Source organism: Stegodyphus dumicola, chromosome X1 (assembly GCF_044657685.1).
Source record: "Stegodyphus dumicola isolate Sdum_Otavi_A_Nest chromosome X1, ASM4465768v1".
NCBI lineage: Eukaryota > Metazoa > Arthropoda > Arachnida > Araneae > Eresidae > Stegodyphus > Stegodyphus dumicola.
In genome coordinates this window covers 60,583,748-60,603,984 of record NC_140780.1, presented here as the reverse complement: position 1 = coordinate 60,603,984, position 20,237 = coordinate 60,583,748, and the positions used below count along the sequence as shown (strand labels likewise).

The 20,237-nt window shown below is 32.3% G+C and overlaps 1 protein-coding gene across 2 annotated transcripts in view; it reads right to left on the bottom strand.

The window, feature by feature from the left end:
- Window positions 1-20,237, bottom strand: part of LOC118185692 (transient receptor potential-gamma protein-like) — a 438,602-nt gene that overhangs the window by 68,290 nt on the left and 350,075 nt on the right. For both annotated transcript variants that reach the window (XM_085808683.1, XM_035355739.2), the window contains one exon: window positions 10,575-10,745. In XM_085808683.1, coding sequence (XP_085664809.1) covers window positions 10,575-10,745 — 171 coding nt within the window. The remainder of the gene's footprint in view (window positions 1-10,574; window positions 10,746-20,237) is intronic.

Sequence of the window (20,237 nt, the reverse complement as noted above, 5' to 3'; positions counted from 1 at the left end):
TAAATGATGAAGATCAAATTACTAGATGACTAGAAAAATAAAATTCATTGTACTTAAAATATAGAAGTTGACAAGCTTCAAATATAATTAAAGAACTAGTATTTTTGCTACATTTATTGTCTTAAATGAAATCTGAAACTAACGTAAAAAGCAGTCACTCAAAATTATGCACAGTGAGTCTACTCTCTCTTGTGCAATATTTGCATAATTAGCAAATCTTAAAACTAAATACCCCAATTCAATTTTTTGGAGGTGAGTAGGCTATTTGATTTCCTTATTTATTATGTATTTAGATTCCTAGTAAAAAATGAACGGCTTTTTGGTTTTTCAGTGGCTCCACTATAAAAAAATTTGGGTCGCTACGTTTAATAGCAAGATTGTAAGAAGGCGTATATATGCTTTATTGCACAGGAACATTTCGGCCCAAAATTCATTTCTCCATCGACCTGACTTCCCTTTGATAGTTCTTTCTTCCCTTCTCATACTCCTTCGTCCATTCTTCCTTAACCTCTCGCGCGAGGTTATGCTTTCGCTAATACTCGTTTCTTTCTCTCTCGCCCAAAAGCCAAGATTGTTCTGCGTTTTTCTTCTCGTCCAGATGATGTAGGCTGCATAAAATATTCTACATAGTAAAAAATCATAAATAACAGTGTTTTACATCGTATTATCATGCATTTACATGATTATTACTGAATTCAATAAATATGCGCAATATTTAAAAATTTTAATTTATTTAACGATTATCTGCCTATTTAAAGCACAGCTTATAAGCTAAAAAGCAATATTTAAAAAATTTTTGTCTTAATAACTCAAAATAATTTAAAAATTTACTCTTTTTGAAGCATAAGAAGTGTTGATTCAAGGGGGGGGGGTTGCCCGGGCGCTCAGAACACCCCTGATTACACGTTTGTACATGTGGACTGTTCTTCCAGCTCACAATAAATTAATTACTAAACAGCACAAATTAAGGAAATCAGATTGTGTTTGGTCAGTTATCTGGACTCGAGTGATTCAGAACTCAAGTTTCAGGATCGCTTGTTCTTTCGAGGACATCAAAACTAAATTCACTATTAATTTATTTACGTGTTTTTTACTTTTCTATTCATTTAAATAATAGAAAAAAATGCAACAAAGTAAAGCGCATAATTTGTTTATGAACCTAATCAAATTTACATAAATGTACATTATGTGTTTATTGACCGACAATAAAAGTATAATAAGCATGATATGCACATTTATCTCATTTAATTCAATAATATTTCGTCAACTATCAATAATATGTCATCGCATATCAATAACATGTATTCATATAATATTTTGGCAAATGTGTAGCTTATAAACTTTAACAAAAAAGCAGATGTGTACTGTATAGGACTGTTCTCTCTTTACTTAGCGAATTCTTCTTTAGTCATAACAAGCGTTTCTTTTCTGAAAACAAACAATATAATGGTGATGTTATATTTATTCTCATTCTACTCTACGAATTTTTGTCTTTCAGTTTGGAGAAATATAGTAACTAAACTGAATTTGTAGGATAATAGTGAGTAGCAGCCTCGCCATCTGAAAGTATGTCGCTGTATTTTTTTTTTTTTTTTATTTGTAAGTACAAATGGTTTATTTTTAATTCTTGTGATTATATAAAGTATAAAATCTTATATTAATTTTACTAATATGCCTCAGAAAAGAAAATGCTTTGTTATGACAATGAAGATAAAGTTAATGTCGTTAACCAACTGAAGGCTATTAATCGGTATCGATTTTAAAAATGAATATTATAGTCCTTTTAACGTTACAATAAATGCTAAAATAAAACAGGATAAGCGAAGAAACAGTCATTTGTTGGCTTTTACTTTTAACCTGGGCTCGTTACTTGTAGATTGGTTACACGCTTTATAACAGAATGAATTATGCGAGTGACATACAATGTCTTAGAATTATATAGAAACAACATTTGAGACACAGGGGAATAATTTGCGTCCGAAGTCAATTTCTTTCCGTACGCAATTTGAGTGAAACTTGAGCCCTAAGTTTTCATAATCAAAAGACCTAGTTTTTAAGATATAATTCTATATATGATCAGCCATAGTTGCAGATGAATCTGTGAATGAAAGTTCCCTAAGGCTATCTCATCAGCTGAGGAATTTCTGGTAATGAGGTTGCTTAAAAAAAAACTGTCTTATTTATAGACTACAGAAAAAGTCACTAGAATTTTTAAAAATGCATATAGAGCGAAGGAGTTGTGGTAGGAAGATGAGGTTTGCATCGAAATTTTAGATCAAGAAATTGGATGTTTTCTCGAGCAAAGAAAAAGAAATTAATTTAGAATTTCCCCACAAATGGCAGTCCACAATAGTTAGCTTAAGTGTATAAATAATATTAGCTTTAAAAGAAGCTGTCTACTTGCAAAATTTCTATTTTTTGTACTGTTTAATGCACACGGACTATGATAATGAGTTATTATAAGTTACTTTTGGTTGATAAAGCATTATTAATGAAATTATTCTACCTGATAGGAGAACTAGCTGTTTCAGCCTTACAACAGTTTCACACACCTGGATGCTAGCTACACAATTAGAAAGCAGAATTAGCAATGCTCGTAATATTGCAAGAAGAACGGGTAGATGAAGTTCATCCGTGTTGTAGATCTTGTATATGGTACGTTGTACTGTAACTGCATTAGAGTAACAGTATATGGTATAGAACGCAATGAGCTTTAACGCCAAGAAACATTAACTACACATTTCATTTCTCGAAAAACATCAGAAAGGTTTATTTAAGCATACTCTGTACTTTAATCATATAATAACTATGCAAGATTACTAATTTGTAAGGAAAATTAGAGAGTTGTTCAGAGAAATACAGATTTTTAGTGTACTAGGCATTTCACGTCATTTCAGCTCAAAGAAAGGAAAAAAATAAAAATGATTTTTTTTAATCAATAACTTTCGATATTGTAAGACATACACAACTATTTCGTGGGAAGTCTTTTCCTTTGTACAACAAAAGTCAAGGTGATAATTTCCCTCCTTCGACCATCAGAAATTTCAACCTACTTCTCGTCCGATGTTTTTTATTCCTCAACGGTTAAATCAGAGCAATTCAATACTTCAGAAGAGTAACTAATGTTTATCACAATATCACGCCAATAAGTCATTCACTACAATACAACAACATTAAAAATATGATTTATCGCAAATAATTATAAGCCACAGAACACTTGAAAGCAGAACAGGAGGCACTGCCCATGGCACGTGTCCTATTTTTTTCAACCCGCACCTTTCCAAGATCGAATTGCTGAAGTTATTGTTGGCCCGTAATGAATTTTGAATATCCTTTAGATAAAGGAAGTATATTTTTTGTTGCGTGGAAGTGTTAATACCTAGAATTTTCAAATATCGACAAAATATAACGGTGTGCATACACAAAGGAGTCGTGAGATTTTCCGCATACTTGTCATCATTGACTATTCTTTTCTCAACAGCCGTGTGGAAAACATGCTTCATAATAACATAGCTTCATAATAACATGAGGATGGTACAAATAGGCTACAAATAGGGCGCAGCCCCATCCACATAATCGACAAGATTTTATGACAAACAAGGGCTGCGCCAAGCAAAAACCACAAATGAGGGCATCCAGCAACCCGGCCATGCCCCGGCAACAGGCAGTAAAATTAAAAACAAACCTAAAAACTTCAAAAACTTCAATTTAAAAACACTATAATCGGGAAACCAAAGGGTGTCAAGTTGCCCCGGGTAACAAAAAACATGTAAAGAAAACCAAGAAAATAAACTGGAAAACATCACAACAGGAAAGCAAGAAGAAAGGAAAATAAAAACTAATCAAAATTAACAAACATTAATCAAAATTAACATGAAGATGGTATGTGATAACGTGGTACGATGTTTAAGAGAGGGTATAAAATCTTACAGGAACTCTCACTTTCATGCAACATGGCTTCCTTATACAGCAGCTCCTATGAAACACTTCCTCATAACGGCTTATGTTCCAAGAGATTGATAAGTCATTCATACCCTGCTGCTGGCCTTGGACTTGATGTCCGACAAATTTTGGCTGCGGGATTCTTTGAAATCCCGGACGTAAACTAGTGGCCCATTATAATTATAAAACGCTGTCCGTCATGAAGTTGCTTTCAATAAACCCAGAGAGACTCAACACGTCGGTGTGATTACGTATTTGAAGAAAGTGATGTCATGTGATGGAGAACGCACTGAATACTTGATAGCATGGAACATTATGCAATCGAACAACTGCACAGTATTTAAGCTTTCTTTCTTTCATTAAATCTGATTTGAAGGGTTCGATGACATTGCAGCAGCGTCTATTTGCAAAATTTTGAGAAACAATGAAAACAGGCATTTATGACCCTAATTTTGAGGCGGACTGCGATATCGTGAAATAAAGAGTTCAATTTTTATCAAGTTTTAAAAGTTTAGTGATGTTGGGGCATCCAATTTTGCACACATTGTGAGTTAAATAAAAGGGGAAGGGGAACCGTTCTATATCTCTGTTCTGGTGGGTCGACCGACAAATTTTAAATTGCATTTTTCATGTCTCGAAAACGTGACTTAGAATATATATTAGCTTTATACATAGATTGCCCTAACGTACTCATTTTGATGCAAAATCGAATTTTTCCCCACACAGTTCGATTTTACGCCTTAGAATATGCATAAAGATCAAAATGTCTTAAAGACATACAAGTCATTTCAGAGATATTCACGTTTAACATTTAGGGCTAATTTTATACCTGCGTCAAAAAGAATTTCCACTTGACGAACTTTTAATTAAAGTTAAACCTGACAACGTTTTAAGAAATTTCTTCGATGAATGACCACGTGCTAAAATCATTTGGAACTTAATAACTATTAATATATTAATTTTACATTTCAAAAGTAAAATGTTTACATTAAAAAATGCTAGAAATATTTTGAGCTGCATATTTTGAAAACAATTAAGATACCAAGCAAATAATTAGAGGATTTTCTAAAAAGAAATTACTTTAAAATTGCATTCATTTGCAAATAAACTTTATATTGACGATGGTCTCTCTCTCTCTCTCTTATCAAAGATTTAAAATTTGAATTTAATATATGATAAAAACGTGTCAGTATCCACAAAAGTAGATTTTAAACAAATCAGATTAGCTTTACGATACGAATTAGAAAACATGGGAACAGTTTTAGCCTTATCATTTTAGGTTTTAAATGGTTAATTTTAGGTTTTAAATTCTTTGATTACATTATGTCGTAAGCGTTAACATACGTATTTATTTCCTATTACCGTCGCTCAATCGCAACAGTTTTATCCCAAATCTTCATTACTTGTTTTTATCAGATTATGCAAGAAACAAAAATTATCACTGCGTATTTTTAGTTATTAAAAATTCGAAACTTCCAGGTAACGATGGGCATGCATTATTCAAAAGCATATAAAATATTGTTCGTTAGAAATTTATTTGTAGCTATTCATCATAATGTTTGTATTGAAATTTTCATATCACTTGCCTTCATCGAATTTCAGCGGTAGAATTAAATTCTGATTCTTCATCTATGCCTTTACTACTAACGTTTTGCCCTCATTTACCAACATATTCAAGTCGTTTGAACCTAATGTGTTTTTTCATAAACAGCTTTAAACCTTTCAAGATGTTATAAAACATCTTTAATAATCATACTTTATGGTTCGGTTGTTTGCTGACAAGAACTAATAAGATATTTATTTTAACAAGAACATAGTGCCATATTAGGAAAGAAAATAAAAAAAGTTAATTTTAAATAAAAATTTATCCATTATGTTGCACTTTTCAACACTAATTATCATAATTTCATGGAATGAGCTGTTAATTGATATCGTATGGGTAAATTTGCTTCCCCTTCTTATGGAATACCTAATGGCTTCTGCGGTGTTAAATGGGATATAGTCTTCAAAAGAATTGCTGAAGTCCCACTGGCGGCGGAGCGGTAAAGTCGCTGAACACTGGTAGTTCTATCCGGGGTTTCGAATCACGGCGAACGGGCTGGCTACATGGGCGTTTCGGTGGTGTTCCGCATGTGTAACGTATGTACGAACCAGTGTCCCTTAGAATGTTCTCCATGAAGGCATACCTCCACTTAGGCGGATAGCCCTTGAGTGCTTTGCCGTAATGAAATAAAACCCAAATTAATTGCTGGGTTTAGGTGAAACAAAGAATAAAAGAGCTTCCGCTGACTTTTGTTGCATCATTTATTACTAAATTTAGAGTACGAATAGCCCATGGAATGAAAATGTCTCAATTTATATATCAAAGAAAATTTTCCATTTCAGTAAAAGTCATCGTTATTGCTTTTAATCCTATACCAGTTTTGAAATCAATCCCGAAAATGTTAGTACTTAAATTTAAATATATTTCCGAAATTTTTTATTAATTAATTTCCCATTTTTTGGATATTATATATACAGATAGATATGAAATATTGATTTTAAGGAGGTGTGAAAATTTCTGTAACTCAAGATGTTTTTCAAAATATTGAAAATAAATTGCTTAAAATAAAAATTTTTAAATCAAAACAGGAAAACGAAAATGTTTAAGTTTTATTTGAATTACAAGCTAACTTTTTAATAACAGAAGAGAAAAATCTGATATTTCTAAATATGTACTAAATTCAATTAACATTACCGAACTAAAATTTTGAGTCTTAATTTTATAAAATTTATTTAGTTAGTTAATAACTAAATAAATAAATCCATGAATTGATGCCAGCCATAAAGTTAATAATTAAAACTTGACAGTTTAATAAGAAGGGAAATTAAATATATCATCGAAAAGATTTGATAGAAGCACACAATGTTAAACTGGACGAGCCAGCAGGGTCACACACTGAAGTCAGTTCCCAGAGCACAGAGTAAATCAGTACGATGGAAGGAAACGTTAAAAGTCAGTCCCGCGGACCGGTCTACAGAGTTGTTTAATAGTCATTCGTAGTCAAATGGCGAAGTAAATTAACTGTAAAATTTCCTTTATTGCCGCAATGGTAATATACTGCCACCGTACATTTATGTCCTCAGAAACTTTCTTTCACTCATCTTCGCCAACAGGACAAAGCATCTTAAGAGTAACTCCATTAACTTGAAATGTGATAGAGTACCGTCAGAAGCATCTAAATTTATTCACGGAGTTTCGTAAAAAATCACTAGTTTCGAAACGGACTGAAAATAGTGGCTCGGAAACGGGCTGACATTAGGGCGTCCAGTAGTCACCACCGGAAGATCATGGCCTCTCTTCTGTTGCGAGTCACGCCACTAACACGGTAACTATATAGTAGGCATGACAGAACTTCCTCGTGGTACCGCGTGCTTGTAGTTATACATTGATATTTTGCATAGTACATGCACGTATATAAAGGATTGACAAGTATTTTATTTGGCAATTATTGATAATCTGCTGAAGAATGGTTTACACTTGTTGCTTTGCTAATTACTGAAATACTAATAAAGTAGACTAGATTTTCTCTTCAAAATCGGACTTTGTGTGCAAGAAATGGTTACACTGGCAGAATTTTAAAACATTCTAAAGTATGTGAGATCTTTTTTATAAAAATATCAGTTTTTTTATCCTTTATAAACGTTTAATTAAAAAATATACTATAATATACGTATTATTCTTGTATTAAAATTACGCATCTCTTGATAATCTAAAAATTAGGTCTTATTTTTGTTTGATATTAAACATCTATAATATTTTGAATTCAATAAAATCTTCAATTAATTATATGCTAACAAATAAGACTGCAGTTAGTCATCAATGCAAAAGCATTCAATTAAATCTGTAATCTGTAATGTTGATGAAGTATTAATTAAAGAATAATATTTTAGTTAATAAGAAAGAACTCAAAATTTTCATGAATACTCAAGAGCTTATCAGAATAATAAGCGCATTTCCTGGAATTCAGCTATAGATAATTTTCCATTTCCATAAATTCATTCCTGAATGGAAACCTGAGGTTTTGCATGAAAGCTAGATTTTCATTTTACACAATCTATTTGTAAGATTTCCTTGTGAATCTATAGTGGTAGTCGATAGTGAATTTGTTTTTCTTCTTTATTTGGGAAAAATATTGCTTTGAATCAGACATTCAGAAAGTAGTAAAACATTTTGATGGAAAAAAGGAACTTCTATAAAATTAATCTAGTGCCTCTAAGGCTTCGAAAGGAAGCTTTACCTTCACAACTGCTCGATTGCCCAAAATATTTATCAAGTAAATCTTCAGATTCTAGATAAAGTGCTGATGAGAGCAGAGACAGAATTGATAGAAATAATTTACAGTTTGCATTTGCTGCAAGTTTTAACAATAAAACAAATTATGATAAGAAAAAAAGCTTTACACATCTTCAGTTTCTACTGAGCATAAAACCCGAGAAACTTCCTAAAATTTGGGCAATAGCTTTCAAAGAACATAAAGTCCCTTTTTTCATTACTGATATTCACTCTGCATCGATTATCGAAGCTTCTGCGGTATTGTAATATAAAATAATAGCAACATAAAGCCTATAGTGTAGTGTTCTTAATGGCAAATCAAAATTAAAAATGATGTATAAGCAGTTGTCCTAAAGTAATAAATGGTGTAAATAGGTTTTATAAAATTTTGATGTTTTATTAAATATCTCTAAGCCACAAAAATTAAAATTGGTTTTTCAATGTTATAAAAAAAGCTCTTTATGTACTCAAAACTGTTAATCATGATGACAGTGTTAAGCAGGAAACTGTAGCATTCGTTGTAGAACAATTTTCAAATCTTATTTATAAAAAGAAAGGAGTTCGTTATTCATCACACATATATAGATATATATATATATGTTTTTTTTCTTAGCTATTTTATATTCTATTTGTCCCTATGCAGATAAATATTTTGACAGTGTAAACAATACAGACTGTGGATGGTTCTGAAATACGTAAAAATTTTAAAAGTAATTTTACACTGCTTGTTTTAGTACATGACTAGATATTGTTCTTAATTCACCTAATTATGGCTTTGAAATTAATACTTGCAAGGATTATGTTAATTTTATTAACAGTTAAATTTTGAGTTAAACTTCTTTCATGTCAAATTCTAAACTTCAACTTACTACTTCCGGCCAGAACGTAGTTTTGGAATCACTCTGAATACTTAATAAGGAGGAGCGGTATTTAAACCGCGAAGTCTACTTGCTGAGTTAGAGAGAATCAGAGTTTCTGATTTGCGCGCGTCTGCCTTTTGGCTACTCTCTCTCTCTCTCAGAGCTGTTATTATGCTCGGCCGTACTCAGGCCCTTGATAAAGCTTCGTAGTCAAATAGAGTTAAGGAGCCAACTCGATTAGAATCTTGATAGCTTCGGATATATCTCTTTAGTTAATCTTAGTTTTAGTTTATTTCTTAGTCTCTTAAGTTCAAGCCCAAGTGTCGGCTTTTATTGTACACTCCGAGACGGAGTTTTGTTAAATCTTATTGGAATAACAAAGGGTTAGTTACCCTTCCTTCTTGTTGTTTCTTGTCACACGAACTTAAGAGATTATTCGCTAACTATTTCTTAAGATCCGTCACTTTCTACAGTAACTGAGAAATACACTAGTGAAAATCTTACATACTCAAAGTTTAAAACTGCGTAAATTATATTACATTTATTAAGTCTAATTAATATTTATTATGCCGTAAAACTGCAATGTTTCAAACAAATAATAAAATGTTTGAATGGAAATAAATGTTCGATAAACGTTTTTACGAATCATGTAATATTTGCTTCTCTCGCTTTCCTAGCAAGCCTTCGTGGTGTAGTGGTTCTGCACGCTGGGCCGGTATTCCAAAGGTACGTGGTTCGATTTCCGGCGAAGGTGGTTGTTAATTTTTCATCTCTCCGGCTTTTCCAATTAACCTAATGTCTCTACACATGTATTGCAACAAAATGTGAATTGTTGCAACAAAATGTGAACCTAAAATGTAAAACCAAATTTATAGTAATTGCTTAGAAATACTTGTATTTCAGTAAATGTCTTAGATTCTGTAATATAAAAGGGAAAATGTTCAGTTCATGGAATGGATTAATAATGTCTGTATTGAGGGGAGGGACATTTTTAACAAGCGAAACAGTGTCGTTTCTAACTTGTTTGGCATCAATTAGGCTTGTGCGCGTTCTTTCCTTATCCGTTACGAGTGATGTCACGATTCCAGTGCCAAGCCTTTTCTTTCGACGGTGACGGTCAAGTACTATCACTAAGTTTTAGCATTATGAAAGTTAGATTTTTTTTGTTTGTAATTTCCACAAATTGTCCATGAATCCGTTTTTATTTTCACTGAAACTTCGAAAATTTAAACATATTTGATGCAAACGAAGTTGAAAAGAAATGTAGTTTCAACCAACTCTTGAAATTTATATTATAATATATACTATATATTTTACATATCATACATAAAATCCATTCACATCATATAATTCGAAAAATTAAAAAAAATAAAGAAGCCACTACCTCAGTAGATGATCAAGGAACACAAGAATGAAGTAAATAATTTCAGTACAAAGTAAAAGAAAAGAAGACCTACTTTTTTTTGCTTGTATTTGATTGCTAGCTTGAGTCTGCTGAGATGCATGCGGTCTCCATGTTCGAATGCCGGACCGCTGGGATCGTAGTTGAGCATTGCTTCCAGTTCGTAAGAACTTCGCGTGTGGTCCAAGAGAGCAGTAGCGAAGTTCTGGCACTGTCTTCGAAGCTCCTAGAATGAAAGGTAATCAGAAACACTCACCTTGCAAAGCCAGATGCCGGAGTAAAATTAAAAAAAAAAGAAGCATGTTTTCAAAGTTTTCTTTACCTGGCATTGAACGTATGAGGAAAATTATATCCAGCATTATAGGGTTATTTAGTCCAAAATTTAAAGCAAAAATGCCACTTAATGTTTCCCTTCCCTGAATATTTGTTGTTAAATTTCAGATGAGTGTATAATTAAAGAAATATCTATATCTCGCAATGTTTACTTAAAGTTAACCGCGGAAGCATAGCATCATCAATGATTTACCAACAAACTTCTTTTCTAATGATGTACTGCTTGAATCTGAGAACAAAAAATTCTTGGAAGTTTGATATGAGAGTTGTCTTAGACGAAAAAAATCGTCTTTTTCTCTCACTCATTCACTCATGCACGTACACACTCAGAGAGAAAGACATCATTGTGAAAATATTAAAAAAGTGTTTTGAGGACCTAATTCGTGCTTATTCACTGCAAAATCGCTATGGAATTTTACGACATAAACATTACCTCCCTTACATATTCCCTCTTCAGGGCTTCTCCTCGGCATCCTTCTCTCCAGCGCAGCTCCCGAGAGCGAATGGTGCAGCTCTTATGCAATTAAGATGCATGTATGAAGTCTAGTTAAATAAAACTACTCAGTGGCCAAAAAAAAGTAATTAATTAATTAATTTCTTTTTACAAAGTACACTTAAATTGATCAAGATTCAAATATAATTATTTTATTTGATTTCTTAATAGTGAAGAAACTTAATAACATTATCAAAAACATAAAAATAAATAAAAAGTATTGCAACGATTCTATTAAATAATTTTCTAATGAAAACCTTTAAAAGTTAGATTTACTTGTGAATGTTTTACGAATAGATGGATGGATGCTTGTGGACGCTTTACAAAAAGGGTTTGCCGAATTCCTAAATCACTAGTAACGGTAAAAACTAAACTGGGAAGGTCTGTGAGCAATACAGAAAAACGTGTGTAATGTATCAGAAGCATTGAGGGATTATTTAGAATCTGACGTTTCTTTCCATTTGATACATATTTCGATACTTTTAAAATGATGTAAAATGAACTTGCAGGTTTTGGAAAACTAGTTGAGAATCTCAAATTCTCTTGAATTCCATAATACGGTTCTTACTGATATAAAGTTGGCCATTCCTGGCATATAGGCTGACCGAAAGTTAAAAAAAAGCAACTCAGTTTATTGCCCTGAAGCAAGCCGAAAACATGCTTGGAAAGAAATATGCGTAGGTCTATTTAATGAATATGTATGTTGCATAAAACACCGGAACATAATGTTACGAAATCAACGATATGCTCAGTAGAATAAGAATTTTCATTTCTCAAGGTGAATGGCTAAAAAAACGTAAAAGTAGGTCTTGCTTACATTAATACAAAAAATCTATAATAATAATGGAGAGCACTTGGACAGGAGCGTGCATCGCGTAACGTAGATACGGATAATCAGAAAGCTTCGAAATTTGTTGCAAGATTTATCCGGGTGATAGAGATGAGAAATTCCAAGCAATCGTTTTCAAACATTTTGGATTTTATTTAATTTTGAAGCAATATTTTTTAGCTTTTTTCCCCAAAACTTCGCTTTTCGCTTACGAACAAAGTAGTTATAGAGAGCCTCACTTTTTGAACAGCAGAGAGAATGAAAAAAATGCTTTTAAACAAAGTTCATTTCGAATCTTTAACCTAATTTGATGATGTTTTGTCGATTTTGTAAATATTACTGTTTTTTATAACTGTATTTCTATTAGTAATTAATTCTCGCATCGAAATATCTAGATTTGACACCAGAAGTTGTCTCAGATTTTAAATTCAATTCTTTGCATTCTTTTAAACAAGAATGATAGAAAATATTAATTAGGTGAGTTTGGTACTAACGTATTCACCCAACCACCTTAGTAGAATTTGCAAAGTTTTCAGAATAGGCCAAAGTTTGACAATCATGAGCATAACCATTCTTCCAGAAATCATACCCAGAACAATCCTTCAATAAAGCAACGCCGCCATGTTCGTATGCTTTCTGTTTTAGCTGTATGCCAAGTTCCAACGGTTATAAACAAATAGAGATATTTTTTGTCTTAAATTTAATTTTAAAATATGAGCTTGCGGAATTTGCCAGCAATGGAAAAAACTGCGTTAAAATTTCTGCAGGAATACAGAATTTTGCTGATCATTTTCGATGGGTAACAACAAGAAAATGCGTTTTCTAGATAACCGTTGTTGTCGAGGTGTGCATGAACCCAAATCTCCACAATTCTCTAATTTTTTTAAAGCAAAAACAGATCACTGTGTATATCATTAGAAGAAGAGCGAAAAAAAAAAAAGATTTGAAGAAGAACTGAAAATAACAGGATCATTTCGTGAAAAATTGGAAAGGCTGGTGTGAGGATTATATGCGACGTGACATTTTGTATTCAATTTTTTCCTTTTTGTTATAAGAGGCCCACCAGCGGCCGAGCGGTAAAGACGCTGAACACTGGTAGTTCGGTCCGAGGTTCGAATCCCGCGAACGGGCTGGCTGCATGGGCGTTTTCGTGGTTTTCCCCATGTGTAACGTGTATACGAGCCAGTTTCCCTTAGAAAGTCCTCCACGAAGGCATCCCTCCCTTTAGGCAGATAGCCCTCGTGTGCTTTGCCATAATTAAATAATCCAATCCAATCCAATCCTTTTTGTTATAAAAATTTGTTGCAAAGAAATTAAGTTTACTATTCACGCGTTACTTTATAAATGTTAGTTTATTTTCGTAATTTTATAATTAAACATAGGAGTAGTATTTTAATTTCCTAACGGTAGATTTTGATTCGGTATTAATTCCTTTTTTTGATCTCATTTTGTCTTCTTGCAGTTATATTTTGCTTCAGACATGAATGTCCATATGTATCACTATGCCATGAACATCCTTACGCGGCTTTTCGTTGCGCAGTCGTTGGCCATAGATATACATTACAAAAATGTTTAATATGAAGCAAATATTCATATTACTAGAAAATTGTAAGAAAACTAATTTTGTAAAGTTTATGAAATCTGACTTTTTATATTATCTATGGGTTTATATAGTTAAACTTAATAGCTTAAGCAAGTTGCATCAATGTAATTTAATTTCAGGTTTTGAGAACTAAGGAATTTTCGCTACTGAAAAGCCATGTTTCTGCCTTCCCTTCAGGAGCTGGTTAAAAAGTAAATTAAAGTAATTTCCTCTTGATTTTTATAGCTTTAATGCCATTTAGTGCTATTCCTTTATGATTTACCAGCGTGTAATATTCTTCAGTTTAGAATTTTACTACATTTATTATGCCAGAAACATTTTCCCGCAAGTAATTTATAAATTTTCAAACGCTAAAAATGAGTTAACGGTATTCAAGTACAGTTTTATAACTTTAAAAAACATAACAGTACAAAAATCCTTAAAACATAAATAATTTTTAATTTCTTATTAATGCAGATAATTTTACGCGTTAGATATATCTCAATTCTGAGGCCCACCGCTTTTTTCTAGAACACGAATTCTGTAAGATTCTGAAAATAAAATCTTCATTTTTCAAAAAATTGAAAACATTTTATCGATGAAAAATTTTTACGGCAGTTTATATATCAGTGCTCGTTGCTTAACCCGCTAGTGGTTACGGGTGAAAACATCGCGGCAGAAATAATTTGGACCAAAATGTAGCGGAGTAAACAACGCAAATTGAAAACGACATTATATAAACGTCAAAGTGGGAGCTAGGAAAGCAAGGAGAAAATATCGCAATTTTAAAACTTTGTGGTATAAAACATCATAGTCGAAAGTAAAGCGGTTCAGGAACATCGCAGTTTTGAAACGTCGTTGTAGAAAATATCGCGGTAAATTATAAAGCACCTACAAATCATCGAATGAAGATAACATCGAATACATGCGTTTTTCAGGCTTTAAAAACTGTAACGGTATATTCTCATAATAAATGGTGTGAACAAGAAGGAAGGAGAACTATTTTTACCTTTATATTTCATAATTTTTAATTAACTAATAAATTTTCCAGAGAAAGCAAGTAACGAAATTTAAGCATACAAAAGCTGAAAATGGTAGAAAAATTAATGCTTCATACAACAGTTAATAAAATTTTAAACAGATATATTTAACTATTAAAGATAATTATTTAATTAATCTATTTTATAAAACTGTAATGTTTGTTTTTCATGAAACATATAGTCTAAAAAGCTTTAAAAAAAGGAAAATGAGTAACTGAATGGAGTTATATTAAAATTTTTTAATTAGTTATCAAATAGTAAAATTATGTTCTTTCACTTTGTTAACCTGATTTTCTTTTAGTAAACATTAAATCTTGTTTTGTTTCAGTTTGTTAGTCTTCTTACAGTGCCATTAATATTTTTATGTACAGGGTACAGCTAATCGTTTGGATGTTGATTCGTTAGTTATGACGAAACGTATCAGTGAGTAGCTACATAATGTTCCGTAGGGGATCTGGATTTATTAAATCATGGTAAAGCATATTAAGTCTATCTGCCTAAGAAAAGGGATGCGTTTATGCAGCACTTTCTAAGGAACTGGCTCGTATCTGTGTTAAGAAAACCAAAAAAATCTCATGCGGCCAGATTGTTCGCCGGCTGGAATTACCAGTGTTCAGAGACACTCGGAAATTAAAATTAAAGGAAATTAGTTCGTTTTTACATTAGTCATCGGGAAAGCTCAAATTAAAAATTATACCCAGAAAATTTAAATGCAGTTTTTTTTCAGATATAAATATAAATACACTGAACTCTTATGGCGATTATTTCTCTAAGACTACCAGTGTTTCTGAGAGCACAAATAAATATATGTATTAAACGTTACCTTTCAGAGATTGTAACATTCAGAGAAGACTAAAAGCGTATAAAATAGCGAATGGTCACTTTTAAAAGGATTCTTTGTATTTCCCTTTGCATTTATATATTAAATTTTGTAAATATAACGCTGATTTTTGTTATTTGACTTCTGAATTAGTATTTATATATTTCATATAAAAACTTATTTAAATGTATTTTTAGTCAGAAATATTTTAGTTATTGCTTGAACTTCTACAACGTATAGTGAACCACGTTCCTAAGACCGCATCTATATCACCTAAGACCACATCTAGTACTATAAGTACATCTAAGAGTGGCCAGTAACTTTTGTATTAAATTTCACCTTCCTAAGATGACCAGCTTTATAGAAGGGATCATTTAGAAGAATAAATGGTCGCCTTAGAGAGAGTTCTATGTATTTAGCTTTTCTATTTTGTTAATTTCCTTTAGTAAACATTTAACTTTTTGATTTAAACGATTTTAATATATGTAACTTCATCCAGTTACTCATTTTCTATTTTCTAATCGTTTTTAAATTATATTTTTCATAAAAAATTGCCGAATTTTATGAAGAAGTTTACTTAAATATTGACCTTTATTAGATAACTACATAAAATTTAAATTCTATTAATTGCTATAAGTAGCATTAATTTTTTACCTCATTTTCAGTTTTTGAATGTTTAAGTTTACTTCTCGCTTTTCAGCAAAAAGTTATTAAATGAATTCAAAAATATGAAATATAGAATTATAAATATTCCTCATTCCTTCTCGCTCTCACAAATCATTAAGCGAATGTACATTTACAACTTTTAAAGCCTTAAAAACGTGTGCCTGCGATATATTAGTCATGCGATGATTTGTAGTTTCTTTATTTTTTACCACTACATGTTTTACGACGATGTTTTAAACTGCTTTATTTTCGACGGCGATGTTTCATACCACAGTATTTTAGAATTGCCATGTTTTATCCTTTCTTTTTTCCTCCCACTATGTTTTTTACCATTATATTTTCGATTTGCGTAGTTTTCTGCGCGACGTTTTTGTTCGCGATGTTTTCGACGGACACCTCTGTAAGCATCAGAGACCCCTTTTCTATTTTGCTATAACATTTTCAGTTATGTGCAAATTTAAATATTTAATTCTTCAGATTGTGTAAGACCACTGAATTTTCAAGAAAAATTTTCTCAATTTTCAAAAATTAAATATTTTGGTTAACTGTTATCGTATGGAAGCGAAACTTCTTTTATTTTATTCTTTAGAATGTTTATAAAAACTTTTCTCTATATAACTATGGGCGTCTGCTACCATATAAAAATCTAGATTTCATAGTTTCTACAAAATTTATTTTCTGGATTTAAAAATACTAAAGCATGAGTACTTACCTTATTTAAAACATTTCTGCGATTGGAAGTATTTATCCACTATCAAAAGTAACGTAATAGCGCCCACTTAAGAAAAACAAAAAGACTGCAACACGAACAATATTATACCTAAGGTATGTTATTTTGTTACTGCTTATGATTGAACAATCACAAAATGGACTGGCATATTGTTAGATATGAAAATTATAGCAACTATGCTTAAGAAATAAGAGTAAGAAAATGCTACATTGAGCGCCCTTAACCGAACATACATGGCATAATGCCGTTAAATTAAGGCAGGTAATTCCGTTCACTACCCAAAACTATAAGGAATTTATATCACTAGTGATTTAAGTTGCTTTATGGTTTGCGATAATTACAAATATAGATTTCTGCTTTATAATTTTCACAGTAATTACTGTGGCTCCGCTTAGAAGATTTACACCTGAGTCACAATTCGTTGTTCTTTTCAATACATCTTACAATACAGATGTTATCGACTTCATTGACAAAACCCCCGCTAGGCAAATCAACTATTTCATCATCATCGTATATCACGCTTCCGATGGTGCCTTTTCCATTTGGATTAATTCGGTCTTATGCATTTTTTACCTTTTCGATTTGCATTTTATGGGTTTTGACTACCTTAAATATACTTTTATTAACCTTATCTATTTGTCTACACATGGACATACATACCATTACAAAATCTGCTTATTTTTGTGCCTTCTTCTGCTCTTTATATTTTTTTCCGGGTATTTTAGAATCAAACTTTATTTATGATATACATGAGAAAAACACAAGTCGCTGAGAACAAGGTCAGAGAAGGAACGGCACTAGTGTCTCTTAGCTTTCGCCTCTCGAGCACTAGTCAGTGTAAAGGCAGAGATTAAGTGATATTATACAAAGTTCTACAGAAGATAGCGAATAGATTTTAAGAGAATTGTAGCAAAAGCATGTAAAAGTGTAATGACACATGTGGAAATGTATTCATTAAAGAAGCTGTTAAGTAAAATAATGTTTTGTGCATTTAATGAAACAACGTATTGATAATTTTATTAAAATAATGTTAAACTAAATGCGAGCTATAAGAAATTAAGAACATTTGTGGTGTAGTGATCGATACAGTCCGCTAGCAGTTGGAAAACTTGAAGAGCAAGGTTGAGATTTCAAGATTTTCTGCTCATAAGAAACATAAACACTCTACAGTAATACCCAAAGTAAGGTATATTGACAATAATTCGATTTTATTGAACTAATCTCTTCTTACCCAGTCGTCTTTTAAGTCTGGAAAAGGGATGTGAAGAGTTAAAAACACGTCTACTGTGCATTCACCTTGTGTACAGCTAGCCAGTAAATGGAAGGTTTTAAGTACGGGACGCCTTCATAACGGTGCCACGCCCTTATGCAAGTATGCCACTGTTCGAAAGGACAGAAATCTCCATAACGGTGCAGCAGCGTAAGGGAGCGTGCACAAACTGAAGTCCACTTTCTTTCTTGAAACTGACCGTCGGCACTCTTATACTCATCCGACGTTTTTCATAAAGGCGCGAAACCTTATATAAGTTCGATTTTCGTTTCAATTATTAATTAGTTAAGCAGTTGATGGAATAAATTTTCGGCATCTTTATGAAAAACGCTGAATGAATCTTTATGCAAAATGATGGACTGGCATAAAAATGACCGCATATTTACGAAAAACGCCGGTTTGGCGTTAAGGTGCTGAAGTTTTTGTCAATCAGAACAATTTTACATGTTATGCTTCCTGGAAGAGGACTTATATAATTTAATAAATTAAACTATTTTCATCGAATGTTTTTTAAAACTTACTCTTTCTTTTTTTCTCGGGGTATGTGTGTGTCTGGAATGAATATAAACCGTAAACTTGTGTCTGTCTCTAAATCTTTTCTTAAAATGTCTTACTCTAAATCTTCAATATGCTACCAAGTATTAAATTTTTCAAACGTTCTATCTAACTAAACTAAACTCAGTGGCGAAACAATCCTAGTGAGCCATGGCCTGCAGTGTCCTTTTTCTGCTTTCTTGACCTTTGGGCCCCGGAGTGCATCAGCATATGCCCTGTGCAAGTGGCCAGCTTGTCGCAGGACCCCCGGTGTTCAGTTCCCAAGCGAACTTGGCACTAATTTTATCGACCCACTTAAGGGATGAAAGGCTAAGTAACCTTGCCCAGCCCGGGAATTGAACTACGGACCTGTGGTGAAGCTGCGCGACGCCCTAGCCACTTCGCCAGCGGGCGGTCGTACGTTCTATCTAATAGTTTAAATACCGTATAAGATTTTCTTTTGACTATTAAAGGCATATGTCAGTTTATAACATTAAAAGCATTTTTACTCTTTGTAAGAGAATATTTCGAATACCCCCTACACACAATTAATATTTTCTAGCTTTTACCAAATATTTAAGCGTAGCGACCTAAGAGTTCTCTAGGAAAAAATATTGCTTTCTAGAAATTCTCTAGAAAAAGTTATTCTCTGAGAAAGAGAAAGAAAAAATCCAGTAGAAATTGTTACGAAGGATTAATAATGAATAAATATGAGTAACAGTGAACAGTCATTTGAATTAATTAATAATTGTAAATTTATTCAGAATTTAAATAAATATGCACAAGTAAAATAAAAAATTCAAATAATTTTCAGACGAAATCGGTCTTGTAAAATGGTGTGCATGCTTAATGATAAACGCTGGACTGACGAACGGAGCCGATGATCAGTTTAAAGCGAGGAACTGATCTTCAGACTATACACGCTTTCTTATGCTGCGGCAGCGTTATGAAGACCTCTGTCTTTTCGAACAACGGCCGACTTGTATAACTAGGCAGTACCATTGTGTAGGTGCACAGTTATGAAGCGGTTCCTCAAGTTTGACTTCCGATGAGAGTATGGTTAATTTTTCAGAATTCATGCTGACAAGAATTATAATTATAATTAATATTACTTTTACACTTCGCTTGTGGGTAATATTTCTTAAAATAAAGTAAAGGGCGTTTTTATTTTTTTTAGGGACCGGAACATTTCATTTGAAACAAAAAAATATTGAAATTTGAAACAAAAAAAATAAACAAATTGAAAAATAAAGGATCAAAACCTGCAGTACGTATTACTGTTTTTTTAATAATGAATCACTAGAGCAGACGAACGCAGTTCCAACTAGAACGATTCGTTATCAGAGCTAAAATAATATTTTCGAAGGAGAGAAAAGCACATGAAGGGAAGATTCAGCAATCAAAAAAGAATAATGCTTGTA